Source organism: Lithobates pipiens, unplaced genomic scaffold (assembly GCF_037356315.1).
Source record: "Lithobates pipiens isolate NorthernLeopardFrog02 unplaced genomic scaffold, aLitPip1_a1.2 Scaffold_18, whole genome shotgun sequence".
Lineage (NCBI taxonomy): Eukaryota > Metazoa > Chordata > Amphibia > Anura > Ranidae > Lithobates > Lithobates pipiens.
The window spans coordinates 639,862,867-639,878,519 of NW_027507758.1; the positions used below are offsets into that span (position 1 = coordinate 639,862,867).

The following is a 15,653-nucleotide window of genomic DNA, read 5'->3' on the forward strand; positions in this document are numbered from 1 at the left end:
TCTTCCCAACGGACTTTCGGCGGAGTTCCGGCGGACTTTCGGAATGAACGGACTTGGCCACACACAATCACACCAAAGTCCGACAGATTTGAACGTGATGACGCACGACCAGACTAGAGAAAGAAAGTTCATAGCCAGTAGCCAAAAGCTGCCCTAGCGTCGGTTTTTGTCCGTCGGACTAGCATACACACGAACGGATTTCTCGTTCCGGCGGGAAAATTTAAAACATGTTCTATTTCTAAAGTCTGGCAGATTTTTGGCAAGCAAAGGTCCGATGGAGCACACACACGATCGAATTGTCCGTCAGACTCGTTCCGTCGGACCTTTGCCATGAAAAAGTCCGGTTGTGTGTATGCGGCGTTACACACAAAGTCTATTCCACTGACAAATTGTTACAATGTTTATACTTAAGTTCAACTGATAAAGAATGTTTTGATTCTTGGCAGATTCTCCTTTCTTTTGAGGGCTGTGGCTTCAGAAGAGCAGAGAGAATTCTTTGCATAGAAAAGAATTGTGAAACACTTTAGTGAAGATTGCGATAACAATTCTTGGCGATTAATTGTGCAACTCTAACTCCTCCCCCACAGTTCTGTACTCCACCAGCTGCATCCTCCTGCTATCCAACCAAATCTCTTCTCTTACTGCAGAGAGTGACAGTGACATCACTCCTGTCAGTCAGCAGGCTGCCGGAGATTGGAGCCTTGCAGCCGGAGTTCTGTCAATTACCCTGATAAGCCAACAAATACTGTATCATAACAGAGCGGTACTGTAGATGCCACGTCCTGATTAGATTGAGAAGAGTGTGAAAAAGACATATATTAAAACCCACATCAATATATCAGATGAGAGAAATTATTTCAACTGTATATAACCTTGCTACAACTACATGGAATCTAGAAAGAGATAGGAACGTTCCATAATAACAGCAGACCCCAGAGTTCGGTTATAATGCAGTAAAGCAATGTATATTTGTGCTCTGCATGTTGTTGTTTTTTTGTTTTGTTTTTTAATCAGAAAGGCTTTCATTGTGTCACAAAATCAGAGGTACAATAAGAACAGTCATAGGAACATCTCTTCAGGGTGTACAACAGTAACAGTATAGCATACAGATGGTGATATAAGACACGTAAAACCACGATATGACATTTCTGTTCAAATATCAACCAATGAGCCCATTCCTTGTTTTTAGCACCGTACATTCCATTGATAAACAGATTAAGTGATACACTGGTAGTCATATACACTAGGGTACTGAGATTGAACTAACTACCTTCCAACGGGAAGGCAAACCAACTGAAGCCTCTTAGCACAACCAAGACCATATTGGGTTGCAAATACCGCTGGTCAATTGGTAATAGAGGGTATACTTAGAAAGATCAATTGTCCCATGATCAGACTCAAAAACTTAAACTTATGGTGATATGGTGAGAGTGATGAGCAATTGTTTTAGAGATCTAGGGAGTTCAATTTGAAGGAGTCGATTGAGAACTAGCTGGGGTGGTGCCAGGCCCGGGGTGTCCAGCCAAGGCTGCCATAATTTTATAGAATTTTTTAATCGTGTTTCTGTGTTGATACATCAGCTTTTCTTTAATTAGAGTGTTACAGTTTCCCCGAAAATAAGACCTTGCGTGATTGTCGGTGATGGCTGCAATATAAGCCCTACCCCCCAAATAAGCCCTAGTTAAAGTCCTTGTAGGTCTTATTTTCAGGGTAGGGCTTATTTTTGGGAAAACGGGGTAGGACTTATTTGGGGGGTAGGGCTTATATTGCAGCCATCACCGACAATCATGCTAGGTCTTATTTTTGAGGAAACTGGGTCAGAGAGGGTCGTGGGGTTCGTGTAGAGAAGCAGGACCCATCTAATGAAGTTATTCCCCAATCCAAACCTTTCCAAGACCTCCCACAGGTATGGCCAATCGACACTGTGGAAAGCTTTGGCATCGTCAAGGGATAGTATTGCCCTATTACCAGGGTTGTCTACTGGGACATGCAGATTGAGGAACACATGTCTTATGTTTAGTGCTGTAGATCTGGAGGGAATGAACCCTGACTTTTCCCTGTGAATGAACTTTTGTATGATGGACACTAGATGAGTAGCCAATACTCTGGCCAGAAGTTTCACGTCCATCATTAGCAGGGAGATGTGCCTGTAGGAGTCCAGGAGGAGGGGGATCTTTACCTGGCTTGGGTATTAGAATTATAGTAGCCTCTGTCATAGATGGGGGCAATTGACCTAGTTCTAGGGCCTCCGTTAAGGTCTGCTTTAATTGTGGTAGCAAGGTCTCAGCATATTTTTTTGTAGACCTGTCAGCAGCCCATCCGCCCTTGGAGATTTACTAGGAGGGGAGAGGGCCAGAGCCTCTAGTAATTTGTCGGTTGTGACATTTAACATGTCCTTATCAGACCAATCGAGGCATGGCAGAGTGCACCCGGAGAGGAAGTCCCGGCTATCTGTAGGAGCGGTGGAGACCTTGGAGGAATACACTTCTACATAGAATGCTAGGAATGTCATCATCACTCCTGGGTGAGTAGTCACCACCTGGCCCGAGGTGTCCTGGACCACCGCTATGAAGGAGAGACCTCTACTGGACTTGGCCATCATGGCTAGCATGTGTCCGGTGTTCTCCCCCTCCTCCATAGTATTTTTGTTGCAAAAGGAAACATTTGTTTTCTGCTTTTGATTTTGTCATGTGGTTGGCCAATGTTTGTGCTTGCGACCATCTACGTTTGGTCTGGTCAGTTGGGTTTGTCGTTCCTGTAGGACAGATAGCTCCCAGGCCTTGGTCTTAGTCTTTATGGAGGAAATTGTTTTGATGAACTGGCCTCTGTGAAAGGCTTTAAGGGCGTCCCAGCACATACCTGAGAATGCTGCGTTTTTATTAATGGTGATAAAATCCACAAGAGCTGTAATTACTGCAGGGGTTGACAAATTTGCTTGGAATCTAGGAGCCAGCTTAAAAAGTTAGGAGCCAGGTACGTGACGGCGATCCGGACCTGTCCCTGGCCTGACATGGAGACGAGTGAGGGGAAGATAGCAGCGCCATCGCCGCCCCCCCCCCCCCCCCCCCCCCGTCTCCAAGTCATTGCCCATAGCTCTTAGAGGGACATTTTATTTATTTTTTTCAAATGACAATTTTTTTTTCAATTGCATTTTAGTGTAAATATGAGATCCGAGGTCTCTCTGACCCCAGATCTCATATTTAAGAGGACCTGTCATGCTTTTTCTATTACAAGGGATTTTTACATTCCTTGTAATAAGAATAAAAGTGACACAACATTTTTTTTAAAAGAACAGTGGAAAAAAAAAAAGTTAAAATAAGCAGAATTTTTTTTTTAAAACGCGCCCTGTCCTGCCCGCATATAAAATCGGTGTTCGAACCACACATAGGAGGTAGCGCCGTGATCGGTAGAGCGAGAGCAATAATTCTAGCCCCAGACCTCCTCTGTAACTCAAAACGTGCAACCTGTAGAATTTTTTTAAACGTCGCCTATGGAGATTTTAAAGGGTAAAAGTTTGTCGCCATTCCATGAGCGGGTGCAATTTTGAAGCGTGACATGTTGGGTATCAATTTACTCGGCGTAACATTATCTTTCACAATATAAAAAATAATTGGGCTAACTTTACTGTTGTCTTATTTTTTTATTAACTAAATTATTTTTCCCAACAAAAGTGCGCTTGTAAGTCCGCTGCACAAATACGGTGTGACAGACAGTATTGCAACAACCACCATTTTATTCTCTAGGGTGTTAGAATAAAAAATATATATAATGTTTAGGGGGTTCTAAATAAAGGGAAGAGGCAGGTAATATAAAACAGGCAGAGGAAACTTCATTAGCATTGCTGGTTTGTCATACCAACAGCGACCACAAGAGGGCGCCAGATTCCATAAGGAATCATAGGATCGCAGAAGGCCTCAAAGCCGCGGCCTAAATTTTCGGCCGCCGGCGGAACGGCCCGACGCGATCACGCTGGGGGGGTCCACAGAGACAGGATACCCCCAGCTGTGCTGCTCCAGGCGCGAGGTCGCTATTTCTAGTCGCCAATGCGACCGGGCGCCCGGGTTTTGTCGAGCCCTGAATTACTGGGTCTGGTGTAGGAAATAAGGAGAGCCAGAATGGATTTATTTCCCATAGTTTCCTCTTGCTGGGGCCAGAGGTAGGTATCGTGGCCCAGTATGGCGAGTGGTCAAAGACCGTCCTCGGTTCATACTGCGCAACAGCAATAAAAGCTAGCATTTCCTCATTGCAAAGACCGAGGTCAATTCTGGAGAGGCCCCTGTGTGATGCAGAGTGGCAGGAATAAGTCTTAGCGTGAGGGTTATTTAGGTGCCAAACATCATGTAGTCCCATCTCCGCTAGAAGATAATCAAATGGTGTCGGGCTGTCCGCCTTTAATCGATTGGGGTGAGCCATCGTAAATTTAAGTATACTCACCTGTCCCAGGGTCCAGCAATGTCGGCACCTGAGGTCAAACCATCCCTCGGTCCTCGGGTGCTGCCGCTGCCATCTTCGGTAAGGGAATCAGTAAATGAAGCCTTGCAGCTTCACTTCCCGGTTCCCTACTGCACATGCACGAGTCACGCAGCGCAATCCGAATGGTCATTGCTGACTCTGGAACCCCTGTGCCCCCCAGCAGACAGCGTGGTGGGACAAGAAGAGGCATAGACTCCTGTGGGAGTCTATGCCCGAAAGTGGGTGCGGAGGGGAAGGGTTCCGAAAAACGGAGGTTCAATTTTTGTGTGAACTTCCGATTTACAGTCGCCCACAATGATGGCTGGGACATTGGGATGGTGGGCTAAAAAACCTGCCAAAATCTTAAGAACTTCTGCAGAGAAGGGAGGAGGTATATATACATTGGCTAAAATACATTCTAGTCCTTCCAGGTTGCACCTAAGAAAAATATATCTCCTATTGTCATCTATTACTCAGAGTGAGCAAGTAAAGGGAATCCCCTGGGGGATCAGTATAGTCCCCGAGAGAACGAGGAATAGGCAGAGTGAAACTGCTGAACATACCAGCTGAGAATTGTACGGATTGCTCCTTATACATATTATTTTCTTGGACAAAGTATGGAGGCCCATAAGCGCTTAGCCACATGTGTTACAGCCAACCATTTCACCCCGCTACCCAGGCCCCGCACATTCCAACTTTGCACCACATGAGATCTAGCCATGACATATTATCATGAAATATTTGCTCGACAAATAGATTTCGGGGGAGAGTGTAATCTCCCCCATATAACCTACATATGCACCATACCATCGTTTGTGTAAAGGGAACACAAAAATTATCATTGAGTATGCCTGAGCTCAGTTGCTGCATGATCGGCAATAAACAGAGGGAGCACCCCTCTAGAATTCTGAGTGGGGTCTTGGTCTGTGGAAAGAAGCAATAAATAGGCCAACAGGGCCTTTGTAAAAAACTTTGCAGAAAATGTTCATCCCAAGGGGGCTTTCAAGGTGTCTTGCGTGTGGGGGACTGTGTTTCTAGGCCTTTCTTCAGTGCGTCTCGTAAGCCTAAATGGCGCACCGGGTGACACGGGGTTGATAACATCTTCTTCTCTCATCTTTTAGGACATCCGCCTTGCCAAACATGAAGTAACAGTGGAAATTTGTGTATAGTGATGGAGTTTGCGCTTAGTACAACGTGAGCTTGCGTTCCTTAGGCATCCAGTCTACGATTAGCTGCTTCCTCCCAGATGGAGCGTTCCTCTCTGTCCAGCCATTGCGACACCAGCTGTGGTTTGTCGAAGAAGTGGACTTGGTCTCTTGCCACCACACGGAGGCGGGAGGGGTAAAGCATGGAATATTGGATGTTGAGGGCCCTCAATCATTTTTTTTTTTTACATCATTAAATTGTGCTCTCCTATCCCTAGCTTTTGAGAGGATAATATCTCTATCTTTATAATTAAGACGCGTGAATAAGAACATACGGGGAGGGTTGCCCGGAGGTAATGGTCTCATGGGTACTCTGTGGGCACAAAACATGGGAGAAAAGGAGTCTTTCCATATATCTGGAAAAGCCATTGTTCATTAAATTGTACTGGGTTCTTCCCTTTGGTCTTCTCAGGAATGCCGATCACTTGGACATTGTTTCTCCTCATCCTGTTTTCCATGTCATCTATGCGGGCAGCTTTCTTGTCTACCGCCATTGAGTTGTAGTGCACCTCGCATTGTGTAGGGGCCCAGTCATCCACCAACGTGCTTAATCTGCCGTCTAATGCATTGGTGCGGTCCCACAGTTTTTGCATGTCCTACCTAACAAAGGACAGCTCAGTTTTGAGTCCTTTGGTTTCTGACATCAAGGTTGCTAAAGAGGTATTGCAGGATAACACTGTGGCCATAATGTCTCTAATGGTGGGTTCTGGGCTGTCATGGTCAGGGTGACGGGCTAACAGTATATCTGATACACACACCGGGGCACTCGCACTGTACCCTGGGAGAAGCAGTTTGGCAGGGTCCTCCAGTGGTATGGTGTCATCTGCCTCATCGCAGAGGTCCTATGTGTCAGCCTAAAGGAGTGTGGGCTGAGTGGGATCCTTGGATGCCATTTTGGCGACTTTCAGTGCTGCAGCCTTTTTGTTCTCCTTAACTGCACAAGGCAGGCCATCGCCAGCTTGGTCCAGAGCGGAGTGGGCAGCTGATCCCCGCCTGGACATGGGGTATCGTTTCACACAACCCATAGGTGGCTTAATCATGGAATCCCCCACGTAGGCAAAAAAGGGGGGACAAACCAGTCAAATGAAGGGTTGTATTTATCATTCCTTGTCTGCAGATCTAAAACTAATCAAAACCAGCTAAGAAACCAAACAAACCCAACAGAGAAAAGGGAATTTCTGATCCGGCAGGTTGAGAGGGTCCCAGGAGCCAAAAAAAAAATCAGATGCTAAACAGTCCAGACTAAATGTGGGGGCAGTAGTTCTTGAAAGTACAGCAACCCTCCTATTACCCCCCTCACATCCACATCCTATTATTGTGAGACCAATAACATCCAAATAATTCTTCCTGTCATTTCCCAAAGTTATCCGTCTACAAGGATACCCGTATAGATCAAATGACGACACCAGTGAGGATGGAGGAGGACTGGAGTCATAGGACTGAGAAGATACTAAACCTCACCCTGGAGATTATCTACCTGCTGACCGGAGAGGTGAGGAGGATTCTGGGAGGTCACATGATATCACTCTTATCTCTATTAATAAAACACAGACCTGACCGAAGAGAGGTGAGGAGGATTTTGGGATTCTAACATGATATTCCTATTGGTTTCTCAATACAGAGATCTCCTCGTGTGAAGTCAGGTGATCATATGACCATTACAGTGCTGCCACGTGACTCCCTAAAACCTGAGACACACAACATGCAGAAGATTCTAGAATTCACCAAGAAGATGATGGCGCTGCTGACAGGAGAGGTGAGGAGGATTCTGGGAATTCTGGGACATTATCCAGTAACAGACAAGGGACGTGTCTGGATGGTGACTGTATCATTGTGTGTGTCAGGTTCCTATAAGGTGTCAGGATGTCACTGTCTATTTCTCCATGGAGGAGTGGGAGTATTTAGAAGGGCACAAGGATCTCTACAAGGACGTCATGATGGACAATCAGCAGAATTTGAATTTTGTGATGACTGTAAGGAAGGAATTTCCCCAGAATGAGACGTTATTGAACCTCTCCCTGGAGATCCTCAGCCTGCTGACTGGAGAGGTGAGTGTAATTAAGGGATTAAATCTGACTTCACTGTACACTGGAATGTGCTCAAACTTTTTTCCTTTTGAGGAACTCTTGGCAGAAAATTTGAGATCTTGAGGAACCCCTAAAATAATTTTCAGATCAACAGCTCATGGAACATCGGTGTAATCAGCGAGCTGTTGATATAATCATTATTATTTTTAGATATAGCATTAAGTAATAGAATACATATTAAAAATAACTTATTTAGTGTGAAACTTTAGGCTTTCTTTTTTCTGCACAGATGCTAAATTCTGGCTTGAACTTGGGATATACACACACAAATTTCATCTTCAACTAAAATTCACCGGGTCAGGGCACAGGAGAGTCACCGGTCCAGGTCACAGGGGTGTCCTCAGGACAGAGAACAGGGGACACACCAGGACAGGGTACAGGGGTGAAACAGGAAATGGTTCTGGACAGCCACACTCTGAAGAAATTGACTTTTTTATTAAAAAAAATCACATCAAAATCAAAGCTACATGCCACAGCAGACAGGGGACTGACGCGTTTCACACTAAGAGTAGTGCTTACTCCTGAGTAAGCACTACTCTTAGTGCGTCAGCTCGCCTGTTTGCTGTGGCATGTATCTTTGATGTGATTTTTTTTTTTTTTATAAAAAAGGCAATTTCTTCAGAGTGCGGCTGTCCAGAACCATTTCCTGTTTCATTGCTACTAGCAATTTGCCAGCACCTGTGGCTCCTGAACTGAGAGAGAGATTCACTACTTGTTTGGCCTCCTGGAGTGGTGATATCTTCCCTTCCCTACCTTGATTTCTGGTCAAGGTACAGAGGTATTACCGGGTCAGGGAACAGGGATATCCTCAGGACAGAGCACAGTGGAATCAGCAGAACAGGGCAAATGGGAGTCTTCGGGTCAGTGAACAGGGGAGTCAAAAAGTTAGGGGACAAAGGTGTCACCAGGTCAGGGCTTAGTGATGTCTTCAGGACACCGTACAGGGGAGTCACCAGGGCAGGGCACAGGGGTGTCCTCAGGACAGAGAGCTGGGGTGTCACCAGGATAGGGCACACAAAAGTCCTCATGTCAGGCAACGCGGGGGTCACAAAGTCTGGGCACAGGGGGTTTGTGGTAGTGTTTATTTTGCTCCACATGTCTGGTATAGTGTGCTGATCCCAGCCAGCTCTCCTCTCTTATCCATCCCAGGTGATGTTGCACAAAAGTGCCTGGGATGGACAGAAGCGGGGTGCCAGTGGGGATCACTGGAGTACAGTTAGGATTAGTGGGAGTACAGGTATGCTGTACACAGTTCACCTATTGTGCTTTTCTCACTACAGCATTCCACGTCTGCTGGAATCAATAGCCACTGATAAGAGAGGGAGACAAGATACTTCACACATGCTGCATGCCCTCCTTTAGTCCAGCTCTACCCTCTTCAGTGATGTCACAGTAGCCGGAACTACAGGGGAGGCATCAGGTATCATTGCGCCTTGTCAGTACTCACTGTCAGTGCCCTAACAAGTGTGTTGGACCTAACTACATGCTACTGTGTCAACTGCACACATCTGCAAAGGGCAGTGCGTTTCCTTATGGTACAGGAAAATGCCGGCTCGTGCATGCATTTCTGCACCACAAGTAGTGTGAACAAGCCCCAAAGGCTATTTTAGGTAGGGGAAGGAAACAGGCCTGGAATTGTGAATGCAATTGGACTAGCAGCAAAATTCAATTAGGAATCTCTCTAGAAAAAAAAAAAAGTCAGCAGGAACAAATCCTGTAGCCGTTGACTTTTAATAAAAGGACACTTACATGTGTAGAAATCCAGCCCCTTCCTCACCAGGGCTAGTTCTTCACCAGTCTTTGGGTTTCTGGTGTTGGCATCCTAACTGTGGGCAGCTGGCTGTGCTGCTTTCTGCTTCACAAGGGCCTGCCCACTGTGCATGCCCAAGCCACGCTGCTCTAACTGGCCCTGCAGTCTTCTTGGACCTGTGATGTGTCCCAGAATACTGCAGTCATGGAGGAAGGAGGTGAACTTTTGCTCAGATCGCCTAGGCAGTCTGAGTGGAAATGGGAGCAGGTACCTGTTGAAACCAAGTACCTGCTCCCCCTCAAAGAAAATGACATGTCAAATGTGGCAGAAGAAGGGGGAGGACTTAACGTGGAACTTCCCCTTTTAGGTGAAGTTTTGCTTTAACTAGATCAGTAAGTAAATAAATAGAAAAAGTTGAACAGTGATATATAGATTTGGTGCTGACAGTGTATGGAGGGGAGATAAGAGTTGTATAGAATAGATGAAGTGAACTGAAGAGAACCAGACTGGGGGAGAGGAGTGGGAAGCCCAGATAGATATAGTGGGAGAGGAGTGGGAAGCCCAGCTTCATATAGTGGGAGAGGAGTGGGAAGCCCAGCTTCATATAGTGGGAGATGCGTGGGAAGCCCAGCTTCATATAGTGGGAGAGGAGTGGGACGCCCAGCTTCATATAGTGGGAGAGGAGTGGGACGCCCAGCTTCATATAGTGGGAGAGGAGTGGGACGCCCAGCTTCATATAGTGGGAGAGGAGTGGGACGCCCAGCTTCATATAGTGGGAGAGGAGTGGGACGCCCAGCTTCATATAGTGGGAGAGGAGTGGGACGCCCAGCTTCATATAGTGGGAGAGGAGTGGGACGCCCAGCTTCATATAGTGGGAGAGGAGTGGGACGCCCAGCTTCATATAGTGGGAGAGGAGTGGGACGCCCAGCTTCATATAGTGGGAGAGGAGTGGGACGCCCAGCTTCATATAGTGGGAGAGGAGTGGGACGCCCAGCTTCATATAGTGGGAGAGGAGTGGGACGCCCAGCTTCATATAGTGGGAGAGGAGTGGGACGCCCAGCTTCATATAGTGGGAGAGGAGTGGGACGCCCAGCTTCATATATTGGGAGAGGAGTGGGAAGCCCAGCTTCATATAGTGGGAAGCCCAGCTTCATATAGTGGGAGAGGAGTGGGACGCCCAGCTTCATATAGTGGGAGAGGAGTGGGACGCCCAGCTTCATATAGTGGGAGAGGAGTGGGACGCCCAGCTTCATATAGTGGGAGAGGAGTGGGACGCCCAGCTTCATATAGTGGGAGAGGAGTGGGACGCCCAGCTTCATATAGTGGGAGAGGAGTGGGACGCCCAGCTTCATATAGTGGGAGAGGGGTGGGACGCCCAGCTTCATATAGTGGGAGAGGGGTGGGACGCCCAGCTTCATATAGTGGGAGAGGGGTGGGACGCCCAGCTTCATATAGTGGGAGAGGGGTGGGACGCCCAGCTTCATATAGTGGGAGAGGGGTGGGACGCCCAGCTTCATATAGTGGGAGAGGGGTGGGACGCCCAGCTTCATATAGTGGGAGAGGGGTGGGACGCCCAGCTTCATATAGTGGGAGAGGGGTGGGACGCCCAGCTTCATATAGTGGGAGAGGGGTGGGACGCCCAGCTTCATATAGTGGGAGAGGGGTGGGACGTCCAGCTTCATATAGTGGGACGCCCAGCTTCATATAGTGGGACGCCCAGCTTCATATAGTGGGACGCCCAGCTTCATATAGTGGGACGCCCAGCTTCATATAGTGGGACGCCCAGCTTCATATAGTGGGACGCCCAGCTTCATATAGTGGGACGCCCAGCTTCATATAGTGGGACGCCCAGCTTCATATAGTGGGACGCCCAGCTTCATATAGTGGGACGCCCAGCTTCATATAGTGGGAAGCCCAGCTTCATATAGTGGGAGAGGAGTGTGAAGCCCAGCTTCATATAGTGGGAGAGGAGTGGGAAGCCCAGATTCATATAGTGGGAGAGGAGTGGGAAGCCCAGCTTCATATAGTGGGAGAGGAGTGGGAAGCCCAGCTTCATATAGTGGGAGAGGAGTGGGAAGCCCAGCTTCATATAGTGGGAAGCCCAGCTTCATATATTGGGAGAGGAGTGGGAAGCCCAGCTTCATATATTGGGAGAGGAGTGGGAAGCCCAGCTTCATATATTGGGAGAGGAGTGGGAAGCCCAGCTTCATATATTGGGAGAGGAGTGGGAAGCCCAGCTTCATATATTGGGAGAGGAGTGGGAAGCCCAGCTTCATATATTGGGAGAGGAGTGGGAAGCCCAGCTTCATATATTGGGAGAGGAGTGGGAAGCCCAGCTTCATATATTGGGAAGCCCAGCTTCATATATTGGGAGAGGAGTGGGAAGCCCAGCTTCATATATTGGGAGAGGAGTGGGAAGCCCAGCTTCATATAGTGGGAAGCCCAGCTTCATATAGTGGGAGAGGAGTGGGAAGCCCAGCTTCATATAGTGGGAAGCCCAGCTTCATATAATGGGAGAGGAGTGGGAAGCCCAGCTGCATACACTAAGCTGTGCTAGTCGGCAGAGCAACAAGGAGACAACAGGGAAGATATACAGGCTGGGCAGACAGGCGACAGGATAGATCAGACAAAACAAGGAGTACATGAGTGAAGGACTGCAGGGAGCCAACAGGACACAATCTGAGATATCAGGGAGAAGCATCGGAGCTTGATTATAGGAAAGGGGATAGGGGGCATATCTGAGAAGCAATGCAAGTATGGCGAGAATCTGGAGGGAGGAAGTGAAGAGAAACAAAGTTACAACCAGAAGGGAACATGAACGAGTCACACAGAGAGCAGAGAGGGAGTGCAGCTAACATTCAGAGCACTGAGCTGCTCTGTCATAGAATAAAAGGAAGCCAGCAGAATGTAGCTTAGCAGCTGCAGATGGACATGTTAGCTTCCTCTGCACCCTTTGGAACTGACAGGGTCTGGGCCACATACAGCAGGGATGGTGTAACCCCTGTTATTAGTGGCCCTGCACACAAGTACTATGAATACATAAAGTGTACATACTCTCATAATTGGTTATAGCACAAGATGGCGGCATTGGTTATAGAAGAGAACATTTTTCAGTTTTAGTCCAGTGAGACCCATGGTTACCAGCATGCCATGCCCACTGACCTCTAAATCCATGGGTACCATTTCATGGTGGGTCAGTGAGCCTTACTAGTAAAACATCAGTAACTCTCTCATATGACTTCTAGAAGGAGATATAAATCTGACCACATTGTAATCATATCATTGAATGAGATGTCTGTCCTTTGCTGAATCGGGAACGTTGTGGCCAATCCCTGGAGAATAAATGTAGAGCTGACCATAGAGGTGAGGGATTATGGAAAAGTGATATTTATCTTTGTATAACACAGAACTGTACAGTAATAACGAAGAAATCTACTGATAATGAGACAAGGAGATCTCATTATATGACCACAAGATCCTCGAGAATTCAGAATCCCATCACCATCCCCCCACCTCCATCCCCGATCCCTACAAGACACAACACACAGAAGATTCTAGAAGTCACCAAGAAGATGATGGAGCTGCTGACAGGAGAGGTGAGGAGGATTCTGGGAATTGTGGGACATTATCCAGTAACAGACAAGGGATGTGTCTGGATGGTGACTGTATCATTGTGTGTGTCAGGTTCCTATAAGGTGTCAGGATGTCACTGTCTATTTCTCCATGGAGGAGTGGGAGTATTTAGAAGGACACAAGGATCTCTACAAGGACGTCATGATGGACAATCAGCCGCCCCTCACATCACCGGGTAAGAGGAGACTTTATTGTAAAGGAGAGAGCAGTACGGAGGCTCCACCTAGATCCCCCATCATCTGATAAACACATAGAAACAATGTATTCAGTCTCAAGAGATGGGAGGCAGCGGTGTGGGACCTCTGCAACTTGTCTCATGTGAACTTTATGCTTCCAATGATTGCCAAATTACCAATATTATGAGTCCTGACCCTTACACTGTATAATTTATATTGTACATTACATAGTAGGTGAGGTTGAAAAAAGACACAAGTCCATCAAGTCCAACCCGTGTGTGATTATATGTCAGTATTACATTGTATATCCCTGAATGTTGTGGTCATTCAGGTGCTTATCTAATAGTTTTTTTTTAATTATCGATGCTCCCCACTGAGACCACCACCTGTGGAAGAGAATTCCACATCCTAACAGCCCTTACAATAATGGACTATCTACGTAGTTTAAGGTTAAACCTCTTTTCTTCTAATTTTAGTGAATGGCTGTGTGTCTTTTTAAATTCCCTTTCGCGGAAAAGTTGTATCCCTATTGTGGGGTCACCAGTACGGTATTTGTACATTGAAATCAAATCCTCTCTCAAGTGTCTCTTCTCCAGAGAGAATAAGTTCAGTGCTCACAACCTTTCCTCATAACTAATATCCTCCAGACACTTTATTAGCTTTGTTGCTTTTCTCTGGACTCTCTCCAGTTCCAGTACATCCTTCCTGAGGACTGGTGCCCAGAACTGGACAGCATATTCCAGGTGCGGCCGAACCAGAGTCTTGTAGAGCGGGAGAATTACTAAAATCTTGTATATTATTATTATTATACATAATTTATATAGCGCCAACAGTTTGTGCAGCGCTTTACATCATTACATGTATGGTGGAATGAGGTTGTGTGTTCGCAGCACACTGACTAAGCTGTCACCGTCAGCTCTCAGTAAAGGCTTCTGATTGGGAGCTGTGAGAGCCAATTACAGTGGTCGCATGATACAAAAGCCCCGCTGCCTCCCTGACATTAAAGTGTTACTAAACCAAGAACCTGCATTCACCATATGTGGTCTCTGACAGTACACAGAACATGGAAATGCAATTATTCTAGCATGGCCCCTTTCACACCTGCGGACCGTTCAGATCCGCCTGTCAGTTTTTCAGGCAGATCTGAACAGGAGCTCCATGTACCTCTATGGAGCGTCGGATGTCAGCGGAGACATGCGATCAGCCCCGGTCCGATCCTCTCCGCTAAAACCAGACGGATGCAAACCCTATTTTTCATCCGTCTGGTGGATCGAATCGGATGAAAACGGACAGGCGGTCCATAATCATCCAATCCCCCATAGGGGGACAGCGGGGCTCGACAAGGTCCGTCCCTGCACAGGGTGCATAGGTGGACTTGTCATCCGCCGGCTCAGCGGGGATCAACGGGGCGATCCCCGCTGAGCTATTTACGGGCTCAATGCCGACAGCCCCGTGTGAAAGGGGCCTAAATATAGACTGCTAAATAAATTTTCTCATCAGCAGTTAGAGCAGTCTTGTGACTTCTATTAGTGTCTGGCTAAAGCTTGTAGTAGTTTTCTCCCCTGACTGTCCTATCAGGCTGCGTGACCCCTGACCCCCTGTCTGGACAGTGCAGATTGGCCCTGTGCTGATCACATGCCCCCCCCCCAAAAAAAGAAAACTCTCTAGAAATACACAAACTGAGCATGTGCAGAGTGCCCTCCAGGCTCTGTTCTATCAGCAGATGGATTGGGGGCTGTGGAAGAAGGGGAGAATCAGAGAAGACAGGATCAAACAGCCTTTTTACACAATGCAGAGGATTAACCCCCCTTAAGGTTCCACAGCTTTACTGTATATGCACACTGATGTTACTGTTGTGGGTTTAGTAACATATTAACACCCACTTTCCCACCCCACGCCTACCTCCCCATCAAAAATCGCAGATCATGTGACCACTGTGAAAGCCAACCACAGTGGTCGCATTATACAGAGGACGCATTAACGCCTATCTAAAGTGGCAATAGGGATTATGTTATACATTTGGTGTTTGACGTTACTTCGTCAATGTAAAGATCAGCCCCCCGCTGCCTTCTGGGTCACATCACACATGCCAAAATGCAGCATTTCACTCGATGATCAAGTATCTAGTGATCTGGCAGATCTGCGCTATTTTGAGCATGCGCAGACACGCAGTAAATCTGCCAGCTCCCAAATACACGGCAGACCTGCAATGCGTCTTCACATGTGTGGACAGGAATTTCAAGATGGTGCACTAGGAGTGGGCCGCATGGAGGGCTTCAAAAGCAAGCAGAGTCCTATGCTACTACTATGCTGAATACCCATGATACCCCCTTGATATACCCTGTTATAT

General features: G+C 47.1%; 2 protein-coding genes across 2 annotated transcripts in view; one reads left to right on the forward strand and one right to left on the reverse strand.

Moving 5' to 3' along the window:
* Window positions 1-15,653, reverse strand: part of LOC143986899 (uncharacterized) — a 549,767-nt gene that overhangs the window by 257,898 nt on the left and 276,216 nt on the right. The window lies entirely within an intron of this gene.
* LOC143989936 (uncharacterized) overlaps window positions 1-15,653 on the forward strand; it is a 55,490-nt gene that overhangs the window by 1,578 nt on the left and 38,259 nt on the right. The window contains exons 2-6 of the mRNA XM_077490207.1: window positions 7,021-7,149; window positions 7,279-7,413; window positions 7,502-7,705; window positions 12,902-13,090; window positions 13,179-13,302. Of these exons, the coding sequence (XP_077346333.1) occupies window positions 7,054-7,149; window positions 7,279-7,413; window positions 7,502-7,705; window positions 12,902-13,090; window positions 13,179-13,302 (748 nt within the window). The 5' untranslated portion in view covers window positions 7,021-7,053. The remainder of the gene's footprint in view (window positions 1-7,020; window positions 7,150-7,278; window positions 7,414-7,501; window positions 7,706-12,901; window positions 13,091-13,178; window positions 13,303-15,653) is intronic.